Source organism: Cervus canadensis, chromosome 22 (assembly GCF_019320065.1).
Source record: "Cervus canadensis isolate Bull #8, Minnesota chromosome 22, ASM1932006v1, whole genome shotgun sequence".
In the NCBI taxonomy this organism is placed as follows: Eukaryota; Metazoa; Chordata; class Mammalia; order Artiodactyla; family Cervidae; genus Cervus; species Cervus canadensis.
Genome location: NC_057407.1, coordinates 9,621,748 through 9,649,222, shown reverse-complemented (window position 1 = coordinate 9,649,222; position 27,475 = coordinate 9,621,748). Strand labels below are relative to the sequence as shown.

The 27,475-nt window shown below is 39.5% G+C and overlaps 1 protein-coding gene across 9 annotated transcripts in view; it reads left to right on the top strand.

Annotated features, from left to right (window-relative positions):
• QRICH1 (glutamine rich 1) overlaps nt 1–27,475 on the top strand; it is a 41,396-nt gene that overhangs the window by 370 nt on the left and 13,551 nt on the right. Inside the window, exons 1-4 of one of the 9 annotated variants that reach the window (XM_043441875.1) lie at nt 119–313; nt 1,274–1,333; nt 9,183–9,512; nt 24,408–25,445. In XM_043441875.1, the coding sequence (XP_043297810.1) occupies nt 9,204–9,512; nt 24,408–25,445 (1,347 nt within the window). In that variant the 5' untranslated portion in view covers nt 119–313; nt 1,274–1,333; nt 9,183–9,203. Of the gene's footprint in view, nt 1–118; nt 456–1,273; nt 1,334–9,182; nt 9,513–24,407; nt 25,446–27,475 lie in introns of those variants that run through there. The other 8 variants (XM_043441873.1, XM_043441874.1, XM_043441871.1 and 5 more) reach the window with 8 other exon arrangements.

Genomic DNA, 27,475 nt, shown 5'->3' with positions numbered 1-27,475 from the left:
CGCGCGCGGCCGGGCCTGTTTATACGCTCGAGCGCGCGCGCGCTGTGCGGCCCTCCCGGTGCGCGTGGCCGCTGACGTGCGCGTTCCCGGCCCGGATATCTCGGCTCCTGGAGCTGCAGCCCGTGGGCCACAGCGGCTTCCTGGGGCGCGCGCCCCGAAGTCGAGGGTCGCGGGCAGGCGCGCGCCGTGCTGTTGGGTGGCGGCACCGGAGCGACGGCGCGCAAGACACCCCTGCTGCGGGGAGGGACGGCGGGCTGCCGGGCGGGCGGCTTGCAGTTTAAAGAAGGTTGTGGGTTGGAACCTTCCAGCTCAGGTGACGTCCCCGGACCGCTGGGGCCTAGGCCTGAGGAGAAACCAACCTGCTTTGCGGGCTAGCTTGCGGCCCCGCTCCTCAGCGAAGTGGGCGAGATTGCTGGTACTCTTCAGAATGCGGTGTCCCGAGGCCCATGTACGGGGTGGGTGCTTGGGAGGGTGCTGCCCTGATTCTGAAACCGATCGCTGTTTGTCTGTGAGGGCAGCGAAACCCCTCGACTTTTCTCACCTTGTTTTGGCGCTTTGTGTTGGAAAGGGAAGGCAAATCCTAGAAGGCCCGTCAGTGATTACTGTTTTCTTGTCATTATAAAGTAATTCCTCATTAAAGCGCAATTCTTACACGTCACCTCTGTGCGCTCCGGAAGGGGATCCGCTTCTGTGGAGGCTGTGAAACTACCCGAGCTCTAAAATGCCGCTTTAAGTCCTGAAATGCAGCCTTTTCCTCTGTGTGGTTGGGAGGGGCTTACTTGCAGTCTGTTAGGTTAAAGGGCCCGCTATTGCTCAGCCAAAAAGTTGCCCAGAACAGAATTGAACAACCCGAGTCCGTGCTTTGCCTTCTTTCGTAATTCCAAAGATCCTCAGCAGAAATTAGTGAAATCTGCCTGGAAAAGTCGCTTTTGATTTCACTTTAGGATTACAGTCCTTTTCAGCGTGGTTTTTTTTTTTTTTTTTTTAAATCCCAGCACTGTGTTTCGGTTCCAGGGAAAATTTAGGTTTGTCCAGAGAAATAGACACTTCTTTTTTCTAAGTCAGACTAGTGACTTAGTATCTGCTAGTTTATGTTTTACAGTCTTGCTTCATTACATTTAAGGGAAAAGAAGCTAAGACGAACTAAAATTAGCAATCAAATTTGAAAATGATGGGGGGTAGTTTTTCCTAATATACGATACTATCTTAAGAACAAGTTAAAATATAAAAAGAGGCTGAGGATGGAAGGACTTCTTTGTTCTGTCTTCTTCAGAATGTTACAAGTCTTAAGAACTCAGGACAAGCAGCAGAAATGTATGCACCATGGTGACTGGTGAGTTAAAATTATTCATATGCTAGAAATATGTGTGCAGTTTTTTTCCTGGTAATATCGAGACATTACAAATCCTGCCAATCATTCTGGGTGCTGTCTGCCAGAAAGGACTAGGTACTAGAAAATTGAGTATGTGGAAGAACTGCATCTTTGAATCCAGCTAGTTTGCTGCTTGAACAGTTTTTTCCTCTTAAAATATGTCAGTGCAACTTTCACTCTTTAGCATGACAAGGCATCACCTTTTCTAAGGATCGGAATGGTTCAAAGACAAGCAGCCAAGTGTATCTAGGATACACTTAAAATATTAATATACCATTTAAGCCTACTTTTTCTGAAATTTTTAACCATTACGTTTGAGGTCTGCCTTTTAAATTGGTGTCTGTAGATAATAGTTTTCCATAAGCTCATTAGCTAAAATTTCCCCCATTACAAGATGTCCTGCTTCCACTCCTCTGTGATGAATAATTCGTGTATCTCTCCATGAACCTCTGCCTTTCCACAGCCCCTTTCCACATACGTTGCTGTTTTAAAGGAAAGATCAAATAGTGATTGAAGTTTCATGTAAATTTGAATTGCCCCAAAAGGTAATCAAAGTTACCAAAGTTAGGGGCTTCCGGTGTGGCTGTCCTTCATCATGACAACTTCAGAATCAGTGATTTCTTCCTTCAGGCTTGCATGCCTTCTTTAAGTTGAATCAAATACTAGTTTGTCTTTGATGTGCCATGCATCTTGCTTGTATATTTTTTAAATGGCCAGCCTCTCTCTGTAATGGTCTTTTATTTCTTTGCTTCAGAATGAAATGTTAGGTGAACTCCTGTTCTTTTCGATTTCTTTGTAGGTAGTTGCCCTGCATTTTGTTCCAGATGTTTTAAGTCCAGGCTTCACTTAAATGCCTAGCTAGTTTTTCCCTGTCACATTGCATTGTGATTTCCAATTGTAGGTACTTGAAGAAATGATAGATGAACCCCTTGCTTTGCTGAAAAGGGGAAAAGAATGGTCCTTTGGTGTCACACTTTAGGTTAGTGCACAACTGTATGTAGAGCTGCTAGGTTGCATCAGAAAGCTCTTTTTTTGCGTGTGTATGTGAAATATCTTTCTATACATATTAATTCAGTTGGTCTGTGTACAATTTAGTGAAAAAATTTTAAGTGAACCACTGTGTAACTAGCTCCTCTTCAAGAAATAGAATAATGCAGGCGCTTCTGAACCCTTCATGAGTCCCTTTTTGGTTACAGCTTCTCACTCCCTAGAGACAGTTACTATTCTGACTTCTGTGATAATTGTGTTCTTTGTTTTTCTTTTTATCACCTTTGTATCCCTCAACAACATAGTTTTATTTAAGTTTGAATTTTATATGAATGGAATCATGCTGTTTTGTATCTTTTAGCATTGTGCTTGTGCTTTTTTATCTTTTAGCATTGTGTGCAGCTGTAGTTCGTTCATTCCCTTTTCTGTGTAGTAGTCTGCTGTTTGAAAAAACCATAATTTATTCATTCTATTATTGATAGACGTGTAGATTCCCTCCAGTTTGGGGCTGTTAACAATGCTGTTGTGAACATTCTTCTTTATGTACCTTTGTGTGGGTGTGTATCATGTACATGTAGGGATAGGGTTGCTGGGTCATATTTTCAGCCTCACTTAGATAATGCAAACAGTTGTGCCAGTTTACGTCTCATCAGTCGTTGGTAGGAATGTGAATTTAAGTTCCTGGTTGAAAGTGTGTTGTCCAAAACTAGGTCCATAGTGAAAATACCCCTAAATGAGGAGTTTCTCTATCTAGTGAAGGCATAGGCAGATGAATGTCCTAATGGGCTAATTTCTATCACAAACCTTATGGTGGATTGATATCCTTAAGAATAGAACAGTGTCTCCCAATTTCCTTCTTTGAAATGATTCTTCAGTTGTTAATTAGGACAAATGTGACTGTGACTCTTGACTCCTTAAAATGGAAATTGATTTTTTTTTTTCCTTTGGAATGTGTTCTTCAAACCAGAACTAAGCTTATCAGGATCCATTGCTAGTAGATGTGAGCCTTGAGAGAGGGCCCAGAAGCATGACCATTGGGTAAATAGGAGAGGCAGGGCTCTGAGGCAGCTCTGAGCGTCTTCTCTTAGTTCATCACATATTCAAGACCCACTTTGCAGAGCTGCATAGGGAGCCAGGAAGAGCTATCAGATTTGAGGGCACTCAAGAAGTGGTGATTCCCTTGAGCACGTAGGTCTCCCTGTGGTACCTAAATAGAAAAGAAAAAAAAAAAATCAGCAAACAGAAATGTAGAATTGTTGCTTTGGAGTGACTTTTTCCTCTTGTGAACTAGAGGTAAAGTAATTGGAATAATGATACCTGTTGTATACTGAGGACCTGCTCTTAGTTCTTGTAGAAGGAAGTACAGGGGAAATAACCCATAAAAATATGTACGGTTAATAGGGAAAATTTCCTGGGTCTGTTGGTGGGGGGTTGGTTCATCTGTTTATTGTTTTGCAAAGCTGCTATACTTAAAGTATTCATTCAGAAGCAAATGCTTAGCTACAGACTGTACCCTAAAGAGCTGCAGAGTGTTTCCCCCTTCATTTCTGACTTCCAAAAATTGAGAGTACTCAACTATCCCTCCAGCTTCATGTTTTTCAGAAGTATTTTAGTTAATCAGTTTATTTATTGCTCCTCACTAAGTCTTTGCCTTGAAGCTAATTAAGAATCTTGTTTCTTTGGGAGTTATAAATTGTAGTTTCATTAAGTTTATCCATTTTTCTTTCCGTTACCACGGCTCAGCCTTTTGTATGTATCTTGTGAGCAACATCTTGAAGCTAAGTCTTCATTATTATGCAGACTTCTGTAGCTTGATGGTTTTGTCTTTCAGAGTTCCAGATTTTGAGGGGAGAAAAAAAATCAAACTATGATCAACCAAAATTGTTTGTGTGTCTCTTACTATGGTACAACCACTGTACAAAAGGGATTAATTTTTAACTGTTTTTTTGATTTAATACAAGTTGTGGAAAATGCAGGACTGTATTAAACAGGAAGAAATTTAAGTCCTCCGTTATTCCACACCACCCAGGCATAACTGCTGTTATGCCAGTTTTTCTTCTTAGGTATGTAATAAAGCCATACCAGGATATATAAATGCAATTGTATTAGCCTTCTTTTTCACACATAACGTACTTTCTCTGTCATCAAATTTTTTTAGTTTGAAACCACACATTTTGGTTGTGGGAAAGTAGATCTTGTAGGTGTTAACATGCTTTAAAAAATTTTTTTTAAAGTTACTATGTTACAGAAAGATCTGCTGAATCAACAAAAAGCTTGGAAACAAACAGACCTTTTTTATATGAATTTGGTGTATAATCAGAGTGGCATTTTAAATCATTGGGCAAAGAAATTTCAGTAATTCAGTAAATGATACAGGGACAAGTTATTGGGTCTTTGGAAAAAATAAACTTAGAGTTTTACCTCAGATGATGCAAAAGAAATTCTAAATGAATCAAAGCATTTGATAAAAGATATAAATTAAAAAATTGTAGGTGAATAAATTTATGGTAAAGGTCGACTTTTTCTGAGCATAAAAACAAAGAAGTATCACCTCTATTGAGAATTTCCTTAATTTATCTCAGTGTTGTTCTTAATCGCTGTCTGGTCTCAAATATTTAAATGTATTTCTGAAGCCTTTTTCTCCACCCCCTTCTAAGCAGTACTTTTGTATCAGGTCAAATGCTGACTTAGTGTACTTTCATTATTGGGATGTGTCCGTCTGGTAGATAATGCCAAATGAGCAGGTTAAAAGGACAAGAAATGAAGCCTTGTGTATAAATGAGCAGATTGAAATGTTGTTTCAAATTGGCCTTTTCCATTATATAATTTTTAAGTTCTGCATCGAATCTATTATTTGTTAATATTCTTTAGCTTCCTCTGATTAGTGGTTCTCACATAATTCTGTGGACTTGTATAGCCAGTGAAGAACTTGCTGGGAGCTTAGTGAAAGGAAAAAGCAATGGGAATTGGAAGTAATGGCTTCTGCTTAGAGCCAATGATAGACTCTAAGCTTGAAGCACTGCAGAGGTTTTTGTACTTGAGAGTCTCAGCTACTTAAAATACATGGCTGGCTATAACCCAAAAGGTGATTTTGTCATAGGCTATTACAAATATTTTCATAAGAACAGAGAGGAATATAATGGACTTGTGTATGAACCTTTATCAACATTTTCTAAGTTTTATAGAATTTTTCCTAATTAAAACTGTTGGTTTTTCTTTTTTTTTGGTGGAAACTTAAAGAATGAACTTTGAGGCTTTATAGCAGATACTTTTCCAGGGTTTTATCCCGTTCTTTCTGAGAGATGAGTGTTTTATTTGCCGTCCTGCTCAGGGAATACGTTTATATTTGGACTATTCTTATAGTGAAACTGATCGTGACAAAAACTAAAATATGGCTGGCAGGGGTTAGTGAGAGGAAGATGTTTAAATGCCCTAAACTTACCCTTCCTAGAGGATGGATCAGTGTTTAAAATTCATAGATCAGGCAGCAGAGGTCGTAGCATACTTAGCTGGTTTTACTTTTCATTTTATACCTTCCTATACTATTGGAGCAGTTTTTCTAAAAACAATAGGTGTGTTAACTTTAACCCTCTCACCTAAAGTGTCTGCCTGCAATGCGGGAGACCGGGGTTCGATCCCTGGGTCGGGGGAGATCCCCTGGAGAAGGAAATGGCAACCCAATCCGGTACTTTTGCCTGGAAAATCCCATGGACGGAGAAGCCTGGCGTGCTGCAGTCCATGGGGTCGCAGAGAGTCGGTTGGGACTGAACGACTTCACTTTCACTTTCAAAAAAACAAAGACAAAAAAATAAGAAACAAAACCAGGTGGAATTCTACACTGAAAACTGAAGAAAGCTTGATTCTGGGAAGAAGAGTTGGTGTAATTCTGCTTGTGCTTAATGTCAGACTTCAGATGAGGTTTAAGCCTCCTTGATTACTGAAACTTTAAAGAGTGAAGGGAAACAAGGTCACTCAGAAGATTTTGTGGACTACCTTTACCAAGGAGTATTTGTGTGAAGGTTTTTGGATTCTGTAAAGTTAACTTGCTCTGTTTCTTTGTGCTTGTTCGTACTTACCTTCTCCCAGATTTGAAGCAAGAAAAGGTGTTTTTTTTTTTTTTTGTTTGTTTGTTTTTGCATGATTCTCTATACTTCTTAAAAAATTGCTTTGATACAATAGCTACCATTCTAGCACAGACAATCTTCACATTTCAAGCCATCTCTTAAATATTTTACATGAATTGTTGAAGAAAATGAATTTGGAGAAGTGTAAATTTCAGTTGCCCCCTGCTGGTCTACTGTAATGGAGGTGAAAAGCTGAAATGTGTACCAGCACAGTAAAGAACCGGTAAACGGTGGTTCACACAGTTCTCTCCTTTATCCCTGTTTGAGCAGAAGGTTGTGTGTGATTGAGTATTAGGGTCACATACTGTGACCTTTGTAATGTTCTTAGATCTCTGTTATGAGATGCTTTCTTAGGAAGGAAGTTTCAGTTATGATGCTCTTATCAGAGGGAAGCTTTGACACAGTCTGTGCCATTGTGGTTAGTGACTGTGGGTCACCTCTGCTGGAGTGACCTGCTCTGAATGTGAAGTGCTTGGCCTTGAGTGCGTGCATGCCGTTGCTTTAGTTGTGTCTGACACTCTGCCACCCAATGGACTGTAGCCTTCCCGGCTCCTCTGTCCATGGGATACTGCAGGCAAAAGTACTGGAATGGGTTGCCATGCCCTCCTCCAAGGAATCTTCCCAACCCAGGGGTCAAACCCATATTTCTTAAGTCTCCTGCATTGGCAGGCGGTTCTTTACCACTGCACCACCTGAGAAATCCTGATGCTGCCCCTGTTTTATGTGCCATGGGTATTATTGATATCTTAATCTTGAAGTCTCATAGCAGACCCCCTAATTTTCTGTTCTGGGAAAGATAACTGAGAGTCTCTGCATCAGAGAGAAGGGAGACCTGGGCAGGAGAGGTGATTAGAAGAGATGAGAAAGGGACAAATAGTTAAATTTCAAAAGACAAGAGGCCATCAGCAGGAGCTTCACCTTTCACTCCCCTGACCTGTACTTGGCATTTTCTGTACTCTGTTGTGCTTGGGGTTTCCTGACTCCTGTTGTATGGAGGCTTCCCTGAGTGTAGTGGTCTAGGCATTTTAGACAGGATAAGGTATACATAGTATTCTTTATTTACGGAGAAATATATTTGCAATGTATTATGGGCCTCATAATAAAAGATTTGTTGCTGGGTCTGTTCTGTTTGAAAGTACCTGAATATAATTTGTATACTATACTATACTTAAACCACATCCCAGAGAAGTATTACCAGTGTCAGTAAATTAATAGCAGGACGGATCATATTTTTCCTTTGGTCTCTTGCCCTGGATATATAGTGTTTTTTTTTTTCCCTTCAAGGTATAGATTAACTATTTACTAGGGAAAAACATAACATTTTATTGTTGCAAGTTATACATGTGACAGGAACAAAGAGTCATAATTCTTCTTGTTCCACGTTGAATTCCAGATGCAACAGATAAGTACCTACATGTGTCAGCCATTCAGAGAGGACCAGGATACAGTCTTGTCTACTAGAGTTTAGAGCCAGGTGGAAGATAATAGAGGATTACCCACTCACTTTGTATCTGTTAACAGAAGATAGCATCTGGGCAGTGAAAGACTGATAATTCTAAGTCTGATGGCTCAGGGGAACAAATCACTTTTTAGACATTTGAGATTGACCGAGAGACTTTATTTGGGCAAAGAGGCTCACTTGGTTTATGTTACTTTCATATCCTTTGATTGCTTTCGTTCTGGGGGTGGTGGTGGTGTGAAGGCAGCAGTATAGGACGCTCAGCACTCGTGGATAGATTGCGTGGTTGTCCCCAGGTGCTTGAGGGCTGTTGTCCACCCCTGTACCCTAAGGTAGACACCCTGATGAAAAACTTGCAGAATTGATTTCCGAGTTTTAGAAGTGACCTAGTTACTTAAGGTACTATTCAACTTCCTTCTCCTGCTTATTTAAGTAGTATTAGTTAATATTTATATGGCACTGTCTATATGTCAGGTACTTTGGTAAGTGCATTACACATATTTAATCCTCATGTCTGTGGTGTAAATATTATTATTTTTTTGGGTAAATATTATTTTAATCCCTCTTTTATAGACAAAACCAAAGTTAACTGACTTGTCCAGGATAACACAGCAAAGGAGAGTTTGAGCTGGGTTTTAAACCCAAGAAGTTTGGCTCCAAAATCCATGCTATTAACCAGTAAGCTATGCAACAAAAGAGTATGAGCAGTTTATAGCAAAATGAGGTTTTGTGGTGTTTGGAGGAGTGGGGGAGATGAAAAACACATCCGTTGTGTCTAGGGTCATGCCACAGCTAGGTGGCATACGTGTCCCTTCAGTGTAAAACATAGTTGGCAGTGGAACTAGCTCCTACCTTCCTTGGAGTCTTCTGATGGTTACAGAGTAGTGTTGGATGTGGCTTTCACTGTCTAGTGCTTGGTTCTGCAGAGAAGATGGGATTGGCCTGGCCAAGTGCTGGGTGGAGAGTGTGTTTTCAGCCCATTTCATCTAGTACTGTGACAAATGCTTTTGTTTTTTGTTTTCAGTATGATAGTTTGATTTAAGAAATGTTAATGGAAACAAATTTCAGATGCCAGTAATTTAAAAAAAAAAAGGTTATATAATAAAATTGTACTTGGGATTCCACTTGTATGCAGCTGCCCTGAATATTCCACTCTAGTGCGAGAGCGGTTGCTCTGTGCATTTTAGTATGTTAAAACCATGGCATAGTTTTGACTTAGGTTCATTTGTTTTATTCCTAGGAACCCTAAGGACTCTGCAATATGAATAATTCTCTGGAGAACACCATCTCCTTTGAAGAGTACATCCGAGTGAAGGCGCGGTCTGTCCCGCAACACAGAATGAAGGAATTTCTGGACTCGCTAGCCTCTAAGGGGCCAGAAGCCCTTCAGGAGTTCCAGCAGACGGCCACCACTACCATGGTGTACCAGCAGGGTGGGAACTGCATTTACACAGATAGCACCGAAGTGGCCGGGTCTTTGCTTGAACTTGCCTGTCCAGTCACCACGAGTGTTCAGCCTCAAACCCAGCCAGAACAGCAGATCCAGGTTCAACAGCCGCAGCAGGTTCAGGTAAAGGGGAAATCACTGTTGAGGTACATCCTGTTGAATAGAATTTGCCATTAGGGTTTTGGTTAGTAGAGCATCACATCTATATACAAATGTCAGAGGTTATTTTCACTAAGGAGAATATTCTGTTTTTTGAAACATATTATTTTACACAAGGGCTTTCATCGTTAACACTGAAAATATTTGTCACTTTTGTAAACTGAACTTGCCATTTGCTTTGGAGAATTGAGCAGTATGGAAACGAAGAGGTCTTCTGGGACTGGATTTGGATGTGTCCCAACGGTATGTGACCAAAGCTTCCCTTCTTGTCTGTGTCACCCTGAGCAGATCAAGAATATAGGAAGTCCCCCCTGGAAGCAGAGAATGTAAAATAAATCTGGGTACCAGGGAAAAAAAAAAAAAAAAAAGAATATAGGAAGGCTCATCTTAGCTCATTACTAAAAGTAGGATATTTGAAACTATTTTTTAATGGAAAGGCTCTTATATTTTAGTGACCTTCATTTAGTTGTATAGTTCCGTGACTCAGGTCACCTGTAGGTTTCTAGGCCTGCATTTGATATAAGCCTCAAGAAATAATGCTAATTGATAATAAGCTTACTGAAGAAGGAGAAACTTAATACATTTGCGGAGAAGATACAAGTTGTCTACTTTAGGGAGTCCTTATGTGAACTGACTGAGTAACTAACACTTGCACATGTGAAACTGAAAGTCTCCTCCAGTTACAAATGCTGCTTTCTTCCTACTGTCTATTGTGGTTGTGTATCACTTTGCCCTCGATGATTTTCACCAAGAGGATAGGAAAGGAAGTGGAACATGATGGAGAGGCCGAGTGTGAAGAGGTGTGTTTGGTAAGACAGAAGACTTTGCTCCTTAGCAATGTAAGAGGGTGTATTGGAAGAACCTGAGCTTTGGAGTTGCATTCCTGGGTTTAAATTTGACCTCATCTCTTATTTGTTGATATGATCTTAATCTTCTTAGTTCTAGTTTTTTCATGTGTTGGTAGGGATAATACAGTTCAGTGAGACTGCATGAGATAGCAGGAAAACATCTGGCACGTGGAGGGATGAAGTTGTTAGTTCTGATCTTTATGAGAAAGGAAGGGTACGGGAAAAGTAAAAAGAGAAGGCTGACTTTTCAGTTTAAGAAATTATTCTGTTGTTTACAGCTTGGATCTTTTTCATAAGATTACAATAGTTTGGAATTTGACTTTAAAGTGCTTTTTGAGACTTTATATTCAAGATGGCTAATTGAGATCACCTATTAGCATCATCATTGTAACCCAAACCTCTTGTAAATGGATGAAGAAATACAATAATAAATCCATGAGATAGGTTCGAATATCATGGACTCAGATATCCCCATTCTTAGTGACTAAAAAGATACTTAAAAAATTTTTTTCTATCCGTGCTGGTAAAAAACAAATGCCATCAAAAACCCCACTAAAACTTAACCTTTAGATATTGTGAGTCACTATATTGTACACCTGTATCTTATAAAATTATATAGTAGCTATACTTCATTAAAAATAATAGGGAATGATTTTTTAAAAAAATCCACTAAATCTGAGAAATTGCCACAAGAGAGGAAGCAAACAGCATCAGGTGATAGAGGAATTCATGTAGGAGAGAAACTTTTACGAAAGATAGAGCAGTTCTTAGGGTACCCTAATCTGAGAAGCTGGAACTTCGCCAAGGACTTCAAAGCACATTTATGTGTCTGTATACATAATGAGTAGATACGAGGTATAGGATGAAAGTGGCTCTGCTGATCAGTGAGGAAAAGATATATTCCATTAGTAGAGTAAGGCATCTACTCCTCTTTTGGAAATAAAGTTGGATAGCTTTCATAATACAAATTAGGTCCAGGTGGGTTAAAGAGTCAGATAAAAAGAAAGCAATGAATTATGAAAAGGCAGTATAGAAAGTTTTTGTGATTTTTAGGTTGTGAAAAGCTTTCCTAAGGAAGAAAGTAAACTCTAAAATAGCTTTTCTCAATCTTTTTTTACCCTGAAAGAATCTTTGAACTAATTCTCAGGTCTCAGGGAACTCCTGCATAAAAATTAACTGTATATACAGCTCATGGAATGTTAGCTTGATCAGCAGTTGATATAATAATTGAGTAATAATTGTCAATGCTCTTTTGGTAAGAATCGTATTTTTTTTCTGTGTATCTACATTTTGGCCAACTTGTTAGGCTACGTTTTATGTGTGGTTCCCTTTCTCACACATGTCATCAATTTTAACTCAAGTTATTTGTGTAGGTAGAGTATACCTCATTTTTTCCTTTACAATTTTTTTTTTCTACTTGAAGTGTTTTTTGTTTTTGTTTTTTGCTTATTCAAGTAGTCCTAAAAATCTTATTATAAATTGCTACTGTACAAGTTGCTGAGGTATGGTTTGTGGTATATGATATGTGCAATAGCAGTTTTTCCCCCCATATTTAAAATTAAAAATGACCTTTTAGGGAATTCCCTAGAGGTCCAGTGGTTAGGGACTCTGAACTTTCACTGCCGAGGGCCTGAGTTCAATCCCTGGTCAGGAAATTAAGATCCCACAAGCTATACAGTGGGAGCCAAAAAAACCCCTGAGTGTCTTAAATACAATAAAAACTTGTTTTTGGTTTTTTAAAAAAACTAAACCAGATGATTTGCATAAATATATGACTAAAGATACAACTTTATGTAAGACTGAAAAAACATTTTCTTTCTGAGTGACAGCAGGCTCAAATATGGGCCTAGCAATTACAAAATTATTTTATATACATGTTGGTTTTTTGATCTCTTTTATAGGCTTATATATTCTTTCTTTAAAGTATATTTTTGAAACTAAAATTAGCACATGAGACATAGGAAGGTTAACTCATCTTCCCATAGCTAGCAATTGCACTCAAGCTGTTTTAACTCGAGTCTGTGCTCCTAACTAGTGCTTCTACTACATAAGAAGCATGCAAAATCGGAAAAAAATAGTCTATTAGAAATATGAACAAAGAATATAAATAGGTAGTTCATGGAGGAAGAAATACAGATTGTACTAGTAAGCATGTGAAAAGACACTTCATGCTTCTGGTGACTATGGAAGTGTAAGTTTTTAAAATGAAATATGTTTTATTTATTAGATAGGAAAACATTTATAAAGAGTTTACCCAGGGCAGCAAGGGTATGAGAGGATAAATTAGTGGGATTTTCTTGAAAGTTAATTTGGCAATGCTTGTCAGATGTTTTAAATATGCATACCTTTGGCCTTACATTTGTGTTCACAGATAAATGTGTGTGTAAGGATATTCAGTGCTGCATTACTTATAGTAGTGACACTGGGAACAAGTCACTTTCAGTAAGGGAAATGGGAAATAATGATACATGTGTAGTATATTGTCCTGTGTAGCCAGAAGAATGAGGTGGATCTATGTATGTTGACAAAGTGGGATGTTTAACAGATTGTAGAGTGTTAAAAGCAGTTTAGTATCACTGGCTTTTAACATATGTAGAATGTGGTGGTCCTTAAATAGTAGTAATGAAGCCTTAAAGAGGAATTGAAGGGATAGGAGACTAAGAAGGAGTTCTTGAATTATTTTGATTAAACATGAACTTCTTTGTAATTTTTTTAAAAAAGGTGTTTCATGGGTATATTTTGCTTTGAACTTGTGTAGGACAATGGTTTTTTTTAACCTTTTCTTCTCTTTCCTAGACACCTCCAGGTATTTGTGTTTATGTGTAAAGCCCTTTGCTAGATGCCTAGGGACAACATTGAACAAGACGAAGCTTCCTGACCTTGTGGAACATATATTATAGCTGGGAGGGGTAAGATGATACATAAGATTTTAAAAGATCTTGTTACATAGTGATAAATAAAAAAGAGAAAAACAGAGCAGATGCAGGTGGCCAGGGTAAGCCTTAATATGCTGGTGACATTTGAATTAAGACTAAAGAGAGTTGGTGAATGAGCCATATGGTTATCTGAGGAAAGAGCATTCCAAATCAGAAAGCACTAAGGTGGGAGCCTGCTTGTTTGAAAAGACGGCAAGATGGCTGTGTAACTAGAGTGCAGTGAGTGAAAGGATGAGACTATAGAGGTGACGTGTTCACTGAAATGCGGAGCTGAACTTCTCAGTTCAAGTGTTAAAAGACTCTTTGCCCCATAATATTGTGTCTCAACCTAACCCTTTAATAAGAATGTAAAATTATGCCTATATTAACATAATTTGAAATTTCAAAACAATTTATTGCCTTGAGGACAGAGGCAGTTTTCTAGATTACCTTAAAAAAAAGTGATAAAATTAGATTGCTTTTTTAAAACCATCTGTCACCATCCCAGAGTTTGTTCTGCCCCCATAAATTTCTCATCTTTCCAGTCTAGAAGCAGCCACATAATATTTGACAAAGTAATTATATCCCTAGAATAGTTCTAGTGAATTAATGGGAGACAAAGGAATGTGTCAAAGGTTAATTAGAGTAGCTGTCAGAAAAAAACTCACTGTGTACATTTAGTCTCTGCTTCTACCACACTCAACATTTTTGGCCCTCAAATGTGTGTGTATTTTCTTCCACAATGACCAGTTCTCCACACCAGCCCGTTTGCGTATAATTCAGTTCAGTTCTGACACTCTTTGCTTGGATTTGGTGTCAGATCCCCACAAGTTCAAGGGTTAGTTTCACACAAGTGCCCCCGCCCACTTCAGAGTTGCCAGTCCCGGATTATCTCAGCTGTACTTCTGACTAACTGGCTATAAATTGTGGTTCTTACTATCCCTCCTTGGGTTTGATGATTTGCTGGAACAGCTCACAGAAGTCAGGGAAACACATTTACCAGTTTATTATATAATTAAGGAAATGATAAAGGATATGGATGAACAGCCAGATAAAGATACACACAGGGCGAGGTTCTGAAGGGTTGTGAACACAGGTGCTTCTTTCGTCATGGAGTTGGGGTGTACCACCCTCTCGGCACATGGACGTATTCACCAACCCAGGAGCTCCCTAAACGTCTTACTTTGGGGATTTTTATGGAGGCTACATCATGTAGGTATGATCAATTAGTAACTCAATTTCTAGCCCCTCTTCCCTTTCCAGAGATTGGGAGGTGGGGCTGAAAATATCAAGTTTCTAGTCATAGCTTGGTCTTTGAGGTGATGAGCCCTCATCCAGGAACCCACTAAGAGTCACCTCTTTAGAACATAATATACAAGTGCTCGGGCCTGGTGCACTGGGAAGACCCAGAGGAATCGGGTGGAGAGGGAGGTGGGAGGGGGGATCGGGATGGGGAATACATGTAACTCCATGGCTGATTCATGTCAATGTATGACAAAACCCACTACAATATTGTAAAATAATTAACCTCCAACTAATAATTAAAAAAAAAAGAAATCAATAAATGAATCTTATTTTACATAATAACATCCAAAAAAGAAAAAGAACATAGTATGGTCCTAGCATTTATATTATCACTTGGGAAGTTTACAAAGGTCTTAGGAGCTCTGACGAGGAATCAGAAAAGACCAAGTTGTTATTTCTCATTATATCAAGTAGCATATGTTTATTTAAGACAGAGAGGTACTATCTTAAGGCAAAAGGTAGAGCTCTCATGTAAATACCTTAACAGTTTCTATAATACTAGGGAAGGTTTAAGTTTCCTGTTCTGGATAGGTCTGCCTGAGCTAGGTGAAAATGGTTCATTTGGAACTTTACGTTCAAATGCCCTCTTGAGTTGGGTACTTCCTGAAGCGTCCACATGGAATTAAATCCGTGTGCCAGAGGGAAGACCCTCTGGTGAATTCTAGGAGTCTGACTCTACTTAGCACCCACAGAATTGGTTGTTTCTTCCTTGCACTTCTCCAGGGCAGGAACTGAGGCTTCAGATATGGCTGGTTCAGTCTGGTCCTACTCAATGAAGGATGCTTTGAGGAAGGGGATTTCTCAGCACTTGACTCTCTTGTTAAAAGTAAAGATCTCAAGGTTCATAGATCAAAGTGCAGCTCTTCCTCATTTGTCATCCCAACTTCTGTCCCTCTTCCTCTTTTACTGTTGCACATTCCCTCTGTGCTAGTATAGTCAGTCCCTAACCCCTCACCACCGTGTAGAGTTGCTGAGAGTGAGGAAGAAGGTAATTACGAGCCAGGCTTGGCTCTTAGACAAACATGAGTTTGATCCTCCTCTGATACTTTAGATATGTGGTCACAGGCAGGTGATTTGAGTCTCTTTGAGTCTATTTCTTTATCTACATCATGGAAATAAAATAATTTATGTTGTAGTTATTTTAAGGATTACATAAAATGCTACGTCTTAAGTACACTGCCTGGCACATAGTAAGCCTACAATAAATAAATCATAGCTACTGTTGTATTTTTCTTCCTCCTCTCCTCCTCATTAGTTCCATTCCTACCTAGGGCCCTAGTTGCTTTTCAGACATTTGAAAAGTATCCAGACAAATATTTATAACAAGTATTCCTGCTGTGTTGGCCATTTGCCACTTTTTTTTTAAGACATAAAATATTACAGGTGCAGTTCAAATCTAGTACTGCTCTGCACATCCTCCTCTCCTAAGGTGAATACTGTTTTAAAGTTTCCAACTTGTTATATTTTCTGTATCCATCTGAGTTTTGACTTTTAGTTACAAGTATCAGGCAGTAGTCCCCCACCTCCCTCCTGCTAGTTTACTCAGAAGAATTGGCTAAAGGGTAGTAGTTAGCTCAAGGAATTTATAGGAGGGCCAGAGAATGGGTTTTGGAGGCTGCACGGCCAGGAAAGGACTCAGGTCACATTGCTGGCTGGCTTTGCCAAAGACGTGCAGCCACACCCTTGGGCACAGGTCCTTGTCCTCCCATGGTCTCTCACTGGGATTTATGCCATCCTGTTCCATTTCTGCCACAGTCTTCCGCTCTCACCAGAAAATGGAGGTTGTGGTTCCTGCTGCCTCATGTTGCTCCTTTCTGAGTCCAAATTTCATGCAGTGTCTAAATTGGGAAGTCTTGGTCACAGGCCTGCACTCTAGCTGCAGAAGTTGGAAGAGTGATTCCAGCTTCTGCCTGGGGGAGGCAGAAGTCAGAATGTGTATTCTGCAGCCAAAAATAGGACTAAAATCAGCTCCTCTCTCACTGGCACTTCATGAGCTGATTGAGATCCTGATCATCACTTCAGCTTGGTGGACCGTTTATTGCTGCCTTTTCTGGCCTTCCATGTCCAGTCTTTTCTTTTTTAATTTTATTGAAGTATAGTTGATTTATGATGTTATGTTGATTTTTGTTATATAGCAGAGTGACGCAGTTACACACACACACACACATATATATATATATATTTTTTTCTTTTCCATTATGGTTTATCACAGGACATTGAGTATAATTCCCTGTGCTATCCCGTAGGACCTTGTTTATCCATCCTATATATAATAGTTTACATCTTGCTAATTCCAAACTCCCTCTTTCACCCCTCCTCCCCCTTGGCAACCAGAAGTCTGTTCTTTATATCTGTGAGTCTGTTTCTGTTTTGAAGATAAGTTCATTTGTGTCATATTTTTAGATTCCACATAGAAGTGATATATATATTTGTCTTCTCTAACTTACTTCACTTAGTATGGTAATCTCCAGGTCCATCCATGTTACTGCAAATGGCATTATTTCATTCTTTGTAATGACTAATACTGGTGTGTGTGTGTGTATTTATATATATCGCACCTTTGTCCATTTATCTGTCAGTGGACATGTTCAGCCTTTTACCCATGTTTAAATCTCTTCCCTTACCATATCTACATTCATTTGTATAATAAGAGTTTGGTAAATGTTTGTTACTTGGATAAAGATTTTTACCACTTTCAGAAGAACATTGTTTTGAACAGTGAAGTTCTGCCAAGGATTTGCAGACTAGATGTTAAGAGGCGCAGGTGTATTCGGATCCCAGGTGCTGTGATTCCTCACTTGGTGGGATCTTCTGGCACACTGAGCACTGTCCTCTCCTGAGTCCCCCTCAGTGAGACTCGGAGGATGGAACTGAATGTAAGTCACATTTGTTATCCTAAAGCTTCGTGTGTGTGTGTGTGTGTGTGTGTGTGTGTGTGTGTGTGTGTGTGTGTGTGTGTGTGTGTGTGTGTGTGTGTGTGTGTGTGTGTGTGTGTGTGTGTGTGTCTGTGTGTGTGTGTGTGTGTGTGTGTGTGTGTGTGTGTGTTGCTCAGTTGTATCTGACTCTTTTGCAACCCCATGGGCTGTTGTATGACTCTTTTGCAACCCCATGGACTGTAGCCTGCCAGGCTCGTCTGTCCATGGAATTCTCTAGGCAAGAATACTGAAGTGGGTTGCCATTTCCTTCTCCAAAATTTTTAGTTGCCTCTTTCATACAAGAAGGGAAAGATGTATATCAACTATATATCAAGAAAAAATTTTTAAATGGAAAAAGAGGGAAGAAGGAGGTGAAATTGACCTTTTAAAATCACATTTAAAAAAATAAAATCACATTTTATTTAAACTAATATGTTATTTCAGCATTACTCAAGTTGCATATTGTTGATGAATTATTTTACCATTTTTTGGCACAACTCTTTGAAATCGCTTTGTGTTTTGAACTTGTGAGCACTATGTAATATGGACCAGCCACATTTTAAGTGATTGCTAAAAATGTGTAACAAATGCAGCTTTAGGGAAATATGAGAGAAGAATTGTTTATTCTTTTTCTTGTGGAAATAACGTAATTTTTAAAATTGTTTATGAGATGGAATTCTGAAATTGACCCAGCCCACTCAGATGATTTATTCTTATATACGTAAAATGCTGGCTTTATACTCAAAGTAGCCAAAAACAGAACAGAACAAAAAATATTCAAAAATGGTGTTAGATAATGTACTGTTTTTAGCGTCAGTGATTGGAAGAAAAGATTCCTAAGTGAGGTAATACATGTATTACTTCATGGTTTCTCACTGCTTTTTAGTTGGAGTACTTAGTCCTTATGTTGTGTTGAGCTCTGTATTACTTAGGTTCTGAATGACACTGAGGAAAAGGAAATAGATGATTCATCTGCAAACAGGTTAAGAACCTAAACAAGTGAGGTCCAATAAACCTTTTACACTATTGGTTATCAAACTTCAGGGTACGTTAGAATCACCTGGAGGGTTTCTTAGAACAGAAATGGCTATCCTTCTCCCACTTCTAATTCAGCTGGTCTGGGGTCACTGCTGAGAATTTATATCCCCCCACCCCCCAGTTTTATTGAGATATAGTTGACATACAGCAATGTATAAGTTTAAGGTGTACAGCTCAATTACTTCATTTACATATATCGTGAAATGGTAACCACAATAAGTTTAGTTAACATCCATCATCTCATATACAGAATAAGAAAGAAACATTTTTTCCTTTGCAGTGAGAACTTAGGATTTACTCTCTTAACTTTCACATTCACTATCCAGCAGTGTTAACTATAGTTATGTAGTACGTTATATCCCTAGTACAGAACTTCTCTGGTGCTGGACTCTGTACTTCCAATTCAGGGTGTCTGGGTTCCATCCCTGGTCAGGGAACTAATCCCACATGCCGCAACTAAGACTTGATATAGCCAAATAGATAAATAAATCCTTAGTACTTAGTTATCTAGGAAGTTTGTACCTTTTGACCACCTTCATTCAGTTCCTTTTGTCTTTGCCCCTACCTCAGTAGCCATAAATCTGATCTGTTTTTCTGAGTTTGATTGGGGTTTTGTTTTTTTAGGTTTTTATATATAAATGAGATCATGTGATATTTGTCTTTCTCTGTCTGATTTATTTCACTTAGCATAATGCCCTCACCATTCATCCATGTTGTCACAGATGACAGCATTTCCCCCATTTTTATGGCTGAATAATACTCATTGTATTGATGGACACTTAAGATTGTTTTCATGTCTTGGCCATTGTAAATAATGCTGCTGTGAATTTGGGAATGCAGATAGCTCTCCAGCGGTTTTTTCATTTCCAGAAAATGTGCATCTCTAACATATTACAGGTTGGTGCTGATGCTGCTAATCTGAGGACCACATTCAAACATACCTGAAAAGCTTAATATACTCAATCAAAAAAAGAATCTAGGAAAGAAGTCATGAGATGTTGATGTCTGGCAGAAACCAACAAAATTCTATAAAGCAATTATCCTTCAATTAAAAAGTAAATTAATTTTTTAAAGTCATGAGAATAAAAGAAACAGAACCAGCTTAGAATTGAAATCTAAATCTTAAGTCTGTACAGAAAATCTAGAATGCAGTCTGTCTAGGCTGAAATAGGAAGTCAGAATGCTCAAGAAAGTAATTAGTGTTGTACATACTATGTCATCAAAAGCCCAAATGGATGATAAAGTGTATCGCTTCTGATGGGGGGTGGGGGGAAGGGGAAGGAGAGCAATTGAAAAAGAAAGTCTGGGAAAGGTGGTGGGGGTTGCTGAATGAGAAGCACAGATTCCAGTGTGAAGGGAACTGAAATATAGTGTGATTTATGAGGGATTGATAGAAGGTAAGAAACAGTGCTTTTTAAAATAATAAAACCAAATTCACCTCCAGAAATGTCCTCCCCCATCAATACATCACTTTCCTAGTACATGCATATCTTTGGGATTGTCTTTTTTCTTTTTGTGTTTCTTTAGAATCACTTCAAATCTAGGCTTAAGTTTCAAACTGCTTTTTTTTTCTCTTTAATTTTTTGTTAAGGTATCAGTCTGTCAGTTTGTTTTCTGAGACAGTTTACCTACCTTGAAAATTAAACAGTTAATAAAGACAGTATCAACCTCTGAATGTCTGAGATTTTTGTCTTTTTTTTTTTTTTAAGAGGAATCTTGTCAGAGCTTCTTAGTGAAGGAATACTCAAAGTTCAGCTATTCCTTCAGTTCAGTTTTAATTTCATCTCCTCATAAGTTCAAGTAAAGTTTAAATAACTTTTTTTACTTCACTGAGTTTACAGATTTTCACTGTGACTTTGTTCAATTCAGTTCAGTCGCTCAGTTGTGCCCGACTCTGCGACCCCACAGACTGCAGCACTCCAGGCTTCCCTGTCCATCGCCAACTCCCGGAGTTTACTCAAACTCATGTCCATTGAGTCGGTGATGCCATCCAGCCATCTCATCCTGTCGTCCCCTTCTCCTCCCACCTTCAATCTTTCCCAGCATCAGGGTCTTTTCAAATGAGCATCAGGTGGCCAAAGTATTGGAGTTTCAGCTTCAGCATCAGTCCTTTCAATGAATATTCAGGACTGATTTCCTTTAGGTTGGATCTCCTTGCAGTCTAAGGGACTCTCGAATCTTCTCCAACACCACAGTTCAAAAGCATCAATTCTTCGGCACTCAGCTTTCTTTATAGTTCTACTCTCACATCCATACATGACCACTGGAAAAACCATAGCTTTGACTAGACGGACCTTTGTTGGCAAAATAATGTCTCTGCTTTTTAACATGCTGTCTAGGTTGGTCATAACTTTACTTCCAAGGAGCAAGCGTCTTTTAATTTCATAGCTCCAGTCACCGTCTGCAGTGATTTTGCAGTGATTCTGTAGTAATTACCTAATCAGATAAAAAGTTATGTTTTTATATAAATAAAGATATGAAAGGTATTACAAGTAATATTTAATTTTTTTATTGACATGATTCTTAATGGGTAAAGGTTATAAACATATAATTGATACCCTATACAATATGTTGATAATGATAAGGAAATGTCAGAAAGTGCTTTAACTTTTACTCTTTTAATTTTAAATTCTAACTACTTAGGATATAAAGTAGCATCAGATTGTTTTTACCTGTCCTGATTTGAGTAAATGGCTCATTTGGGTAAATGCCTTCAGTTCCGATTCCTTAGTATTTTGCTAACTTGTTTCTGTTGGAAGATTGAATATTGATAAATGCTTTCTAAGAAAAGTCATTGTAAAAAGATAGAGTAAAATCATTAAGAATATGAACTACAATTCAATGATAATAACCAGATTTTTGAACTTTTGTTTCTAAGCCAGTAATAATGTAGTTAAAAAACATACTGTGTATTTACCTCTACAACAGTAATTCTTAAAGGGTAGTTCAGGGACTGGTAGTTCCCAGCACTCTGAAATTTTAATCGCTCTTATAGTGTTAAGAGTGATTCCTTAAAGTTAAAGCTGTTATTATTATAACATGAAGATGTTTATTTGCCTTTTTCACTCTCATTCTCTCATGAGTGTACAGTGGGGTTTTGCAGAGACCATGTGTGACGTGTGCACAACAGATTGCAAAAGCAAGTACAGAGAATCCAGCTGTTTTCAATTAAGTCAGCCATTAAAGAGATTTGCAAAGATGTAAAATTTTATGCAACTCTTACTATAAATGTTTTGGCAAATAAAGTTATTCTTCATAAGAATTTATTATTTATGTTGACATTTATGTTGGTTTATATGGTAATTTTTAATTAATATTTTTCTAAGTTTCCTAGTTTTAATTTCTAATGTAGTAAATATTGCCATCTATACAAAAGCTCTTTGGAGTCCTCATTTTTTAAAAGGGTCCTGAGAACAGGAAAAAAAAAAGCAGCTCTTCTTTAGTAATTGGCTTCATACTTTCCTTTATATCCTTGGTGTAAAGCACTGATTCTCAAACTTGAGCATGCATCAGATTGCTGATCCCATTCCCTAGAGTTTCTGTTTCAATTGTTCCACCTAAAAGTTTGTATTTCTGACAAGTTGCATGGGTAATGATGATGTTGGCCTGGAAACTACATTTTGAAACTCACTGGTGTAAAGAAATACTGCTTATGAGGAAGAAAACCAACTTTTTGAACACCTACTATATGTCAGTAAACATTCCATGCTCATGACCGCTCTGTAAGGAGGTGAGTTAGGTAGGCGCTTTTTATTGTGCCTCAGGAAACAAGCTTCAAGGACTCGTAGCCAGGAGAGTACAGCAGCATTTCAAGTCAGCTCTCAAGGTCTATGCTCTTTATATAACCTCCTCCTTGCCTATGATTTTTTTTTTTTAATTAGTCATGGCTTTCTTGATACATAATTCTCATATTGATTCACTCATTTCCATGTAAAGTGTACAACTTCATAGTTTTTAGTCTATTCACAGAGTTGTACAACCATTATCACATCAGGTTTAGAACAGTCCCATCACTCCAGAAAGAAAGCTTGTAGCTTTAGCCATTACTTCATATTTCCCCCAATCCCTATCTCTTGGACAAGCATTAATCTACTTTATTTCTGTAGATTTGCCTGTTTTCGACATTCATATAAATGGAATTATACAATATGTAGTCTTTATGATTAACTTAATTTGGTATAATGTTTTCAGGGTTCATCTGTGTTGTAGCTTTTTATCAAAATTTTATTTTTTTCTTACTAGACAATAGTCTATTGTATGGAAGTACTACATTTTATTTATCTATCAGTTGATGGGTATTTGGGTTGATTCCACTTTTCACTTACTATAAATAATGCTGTTATTAACATTTGTGTCCAAGTTTTTTGTGAGTATAGTTTTTATTTCTCTTGAGTATGTACCTAGGAATGCAACTGCTGGGTCATATGGTTGGTTTTTCATATCTCCGTCATATGCTATGTTTAACTTTTTTATGATCTGCCAGACTTTTTTTCCAAAGCAGCTATATCAATTTTACATTCCCACCAGCAGTGCATGAAAATTCCAATTTTTTTTTTTTGTATATGTGCCTACAGTATCTTTTATCCTTTAAGAAATTGTGTGTTTTTTTTTTTTTTGACCATGCCACACAGCATCTGGGATCCTAGTTCCTAGACCAGAAATGGAACCCATGCTTGCTTCATTGAAAGTCTTGACCACTGAACTGCCAGGGAAACCCCTGTTATCTGTTTTTTATTATAGTCGTCCTGGTGGGTTTAAATGGTATCTTCTTTTGCTTTGCATTTCCCTGACAGTTAATGATGTTGAGCAACTTTTCATGTGCTTGCCAGCCATTTGCTTATCTTCTTGGGAGAATTGTCTGTTCAGATCTTCTCCCATTTTCTGTGTATGATGTGAGAAAGAGGTCCAACTTCATTCTTTTTATGTGGACAGCCAGTGTCCAGCACCATCTTTGGTTATCTTTTGTGATGTATACAATCACTGATCTACCTTCTTATTTTCTACCTTCCTAATTCCTACATGCATTCAGAATAATTTAGATGGAAAATTATGGAAAAATGATGGGGAAATGATGGAAAAATACCGTCTGTTTTAAAATTGCATACTGTATGTAGCATCCGTTCATGCTGTTCTGTATGCTGAAGTACAGCAGTAAGATACGAGTTTCATTATCATCAGAAATGTGTGATCTGCGATAGTCACCTTAGTTAGATTAAGTTATCAGGAATTGAGTGGCTTCTCCTGTAAAATAAAGGTATCGTAAATAAGCACTCTAAAGAATCATTCATCTGTGCCTGCCTTTTAGCAGCAAAATTGGAGATGTCTCCTAAAGGGATTTCAAGCATTTTGTCTACTGTGTTTTGTCTGTGGTGGGAGTAGTTTTGATCTTGAGTTGGAAATTGAATGCCTGTGGAGTGTATTTGTCTTTCTGACCCTTTAGAACAATGTCCCCAAAAAAAAAAAAAGAACAATGTCCCCACACTTTCAATCACTAACCACATGGATAAACTATTTTTTTGAATATATACCTAAGTATATATTTCTACATTGTATACTTGTACTACTATATGAGTATGCAAAAACAAAAGGGGTAACTTTTAAAAAGAAGGTAAGAAATGAGCAAAAGTTTTGATATTTCTCATGTGATAGTCTTGCGTGTGCTCAGGTGGCTGTTGCTCTGAACGCAACATGTTCGGAGATTACGGCTTCCTCAGAAGGCTGGGGTATGGCAGCCCCTCCTCCTCACAGTACACAGGGCTCCTGCCTGAGATCTCTGCCCTTCGGGACTGGGTTCTCCGTGTTGTCTCGTTCACTCACTGCCGCATCTTGTTGCTACAGGTACAGGTACAGGTACAGCAGTCTCCGCAGCAGGTCTCGGCTCAGCAGCTCTCCCCGCAACTCACCGTTCACCAGCCTGCTGAGCAGCCCATCCACGTCCAGGTGCAGATCCAAGGCCAAGCAGCACAGCCGGCGGCCCCCTCCATCCAGACCCCATCTCTGCAGAGCCCCAGCCCTTCGCAGCTGCAGGCGGCCCAGATCCAGGTGCAGCACATGCAGGCGGCCCAGCAGATCCAGGCTCCAGAGATCCCGGAGGAGCACATCCCGCACCAGCAGATCCAGGCTCAGCTGGTGGCTGGCCAGTCTCTTGCTGGGGGTCAGCAGATCCAAATCCAGACTGTGGGTGCCCTTTCCCCACCGCCGTCTCAGCAGGGCTCACCTCGGGAAGGGGAGCGGCGGGTTGGCACAGCCAGTGTCCTCCAGCCAGTGAAGAAGCGCAAAGTGGACATGCCCATCACTGTGTCCTATGCCATCTCAGGGCAGCCGGTGGCCACCGTACTGGCCATTCCACAGGGCCAGCAGCAGAGTTACGTGTCTTTGAGGCCCGACTTACTGACGGTAGACAGTGCCCACCTGTACAGTGCCACTGGGACCATTACTAGCCCTACAGGAGAAACTTGGACCATACCTGTTTACTCTGCCCAGCCCCGGGGGGACCCTCAGCAGCAGAGCATTACCCACATTGCCATTCCCCAGGAAGCCTACAACGCAGTTCACGTCAGTGGCTCACCCACAGCCCTGGCAGCTGTGAAGCTGGAGGATGACAAGGAGAAGATGGTGGGCACCACGTCTGTAGTGAAAAACTCCCATGAAGAGGTAGTGCAGACCCTTGCAAACTCTCTCTTTCCAGCACAGTTCATGAATGGCAACATCCACATTCCAGTGGCTGTGCAGGCCGTGGCAGGCACATATCAGAATACAGCTCAGACTGTCCATATATGGGACCCCCAGCAGCAGCCACAGCAACAGACTCCCCAGGAACAGACGCCGCCGCCGCCTCAGCAGCAGCAGCAGCAGCAGCTCCAGGTCACTTGTTCAGTAAGTGAGACTTACCTGTAGGGCAGCCTGCCTCCCTGGGGCCCAGTGCCACACCAAACGTGCCTGGCAACCTCTGGCTTGTTTACTAGAGTGATGTTGGTCTTGCAATAGTAATACAGTATTTAGTATTTTAATTAGGATTGGGGAGAGGGAACAGGGGCTAGGCTATAGAGTAGGCAGGCATTCTAGCCTGGTGTCTGGAGGTGAATGACCAGAAACTGCTTTGGGGGGTAAATGTTCGGAGTGCTTTTTCGTGATCTCTTTTTAGGAAAAGTAAAGTTCTAGGTTGAGACTAATGGGTCACCCCAAGTGTTATTTTTGTCCCAGAAGCTGCTTTCTGCATTGCAAATGAACAGATCTAATGGAACCTCTGTAGTTGAGCACACAGGCTGTAAACTCATTACAGTGGAGAAGCTATTAAATTGTTTCTTCTTTAGTTATCATCTTAAAGATGGACTACACTGGACACAGTTTGGTGAATTAGGGGATCTAAAAGACTTCCTGGTGGGCCTGTTAAAAGTGATCATCTTTTGGAATTCCCTGTTAGTCCAGTGGTTAGGACTCTGTTCGTCCACTGCAGATGGCATGGGTTCGATCCCTCGTCAGAGAACTGAAATCCTTTAGCCTTGTAGCATGGCCGAAAAAAAGAAAAAAGTGATCATCTTTGGGACTCTTAAATAAGTGACCTTTACAAGTGGGACTTTTCAGTGATATTTTTATGTTCTTTAAAAATAGTAAGATAAGTCATCCTTAATGAGTTTTCTGTCATGGCAGCTGTGTTGAGCTAAGTTTTTTAACTTTTGAAATGATTTTAGATTTATAGAAACGTTGCTAAGAGAACTGTCAAAATTTTAATTTTAAAATTGCTTGGCTCTTTTTGCTAATTGTTAGTCTTCTTGAGGCTGTCATAGATCCACCTTTTAAGACTATTAGTAAAGTTTCTCGTCCCTTGTCTAGCAGACATTTAGACTGGATGTAGAGCCTCTGGTCTCATGAGACTGCTGAAGGTAATGTGCCTCAGCATATGTGCTCTGGGAATGCATGTGAGGGAGCTGGCACAAACAAAGCACTGTTAGACCAGGGACCACACTCAGAAACTCAAGCCGTAAATGATTGGATAAGCCAAAGCCAACTGAGTGGTTTCATAGAGGCAGCAGTGTATTAACCTTAGGTGACTTTATTAAGGGTCTGTTAAAATCCAAGTGTCAGGCCTAAGAGTAGGACAGTCATTGCTTCAGGTGGCTGATAATCTGGTGGAAGTACGCATGCATGATTTCTGTTTCTTTATAAACTGTTTATAGAGCAACATAACCAAGTGAATGTGTACTACTCACACAAAAGTCAGGCTGGGAATTCAGAAATCATTCGGGGTTAAAACAGAAGCATCTTTGTGGAAAAACTGGCATTTGATCTCTTGTTTATAGGTTAGATTGACAGAATGGAGCAGCATGAATATAGAGCTAGGAGTGGACACAAGGGATATGTTTAGGTTAACATGAGAGGAGGAAAAACTGGGAGAGGAGTTAGTGGAGGGGGCAAAGGGACTGTCTTCCCAAAGTGAAGAGTTGGTATGGTCTGTGGTGGGAAAAATTTCCAGAATCCTGCCTGAGTGATGGTACTCAGAAGAATCAGATAGTGGTGTGTGGAATAGGTGTAGGAGAGACCACCCAGAGACTTGTCATGGTGCACTGTGCTGAACTTCTGCTCACAGGGATGGAGCACATCAGGCCTCTCCTCTGCTCTCCTGGGCCTGATGATCCAGTCTGCGGTGCAGGGCTCTTTTGTTGTTCAACAGGCTCTGCTAGTAATTTGCACATCTGGGCCCTTCAACTGGAAAATCTTTTTCTAGATTCCATTTTAGTAAACCTGTGTTCTTCGTGTTCTTCAGAGGCTGTATCTCCTTTAGCAAAGGAGACACACATGTCCCTTTATAGGGACATATGTCAAGGATTGTTGCCAGAAAAAGAAATATTGGGAAGAATGCCCATCATGCAGGAAAGATTAGCTTGCCCATTTACACCACAGATATC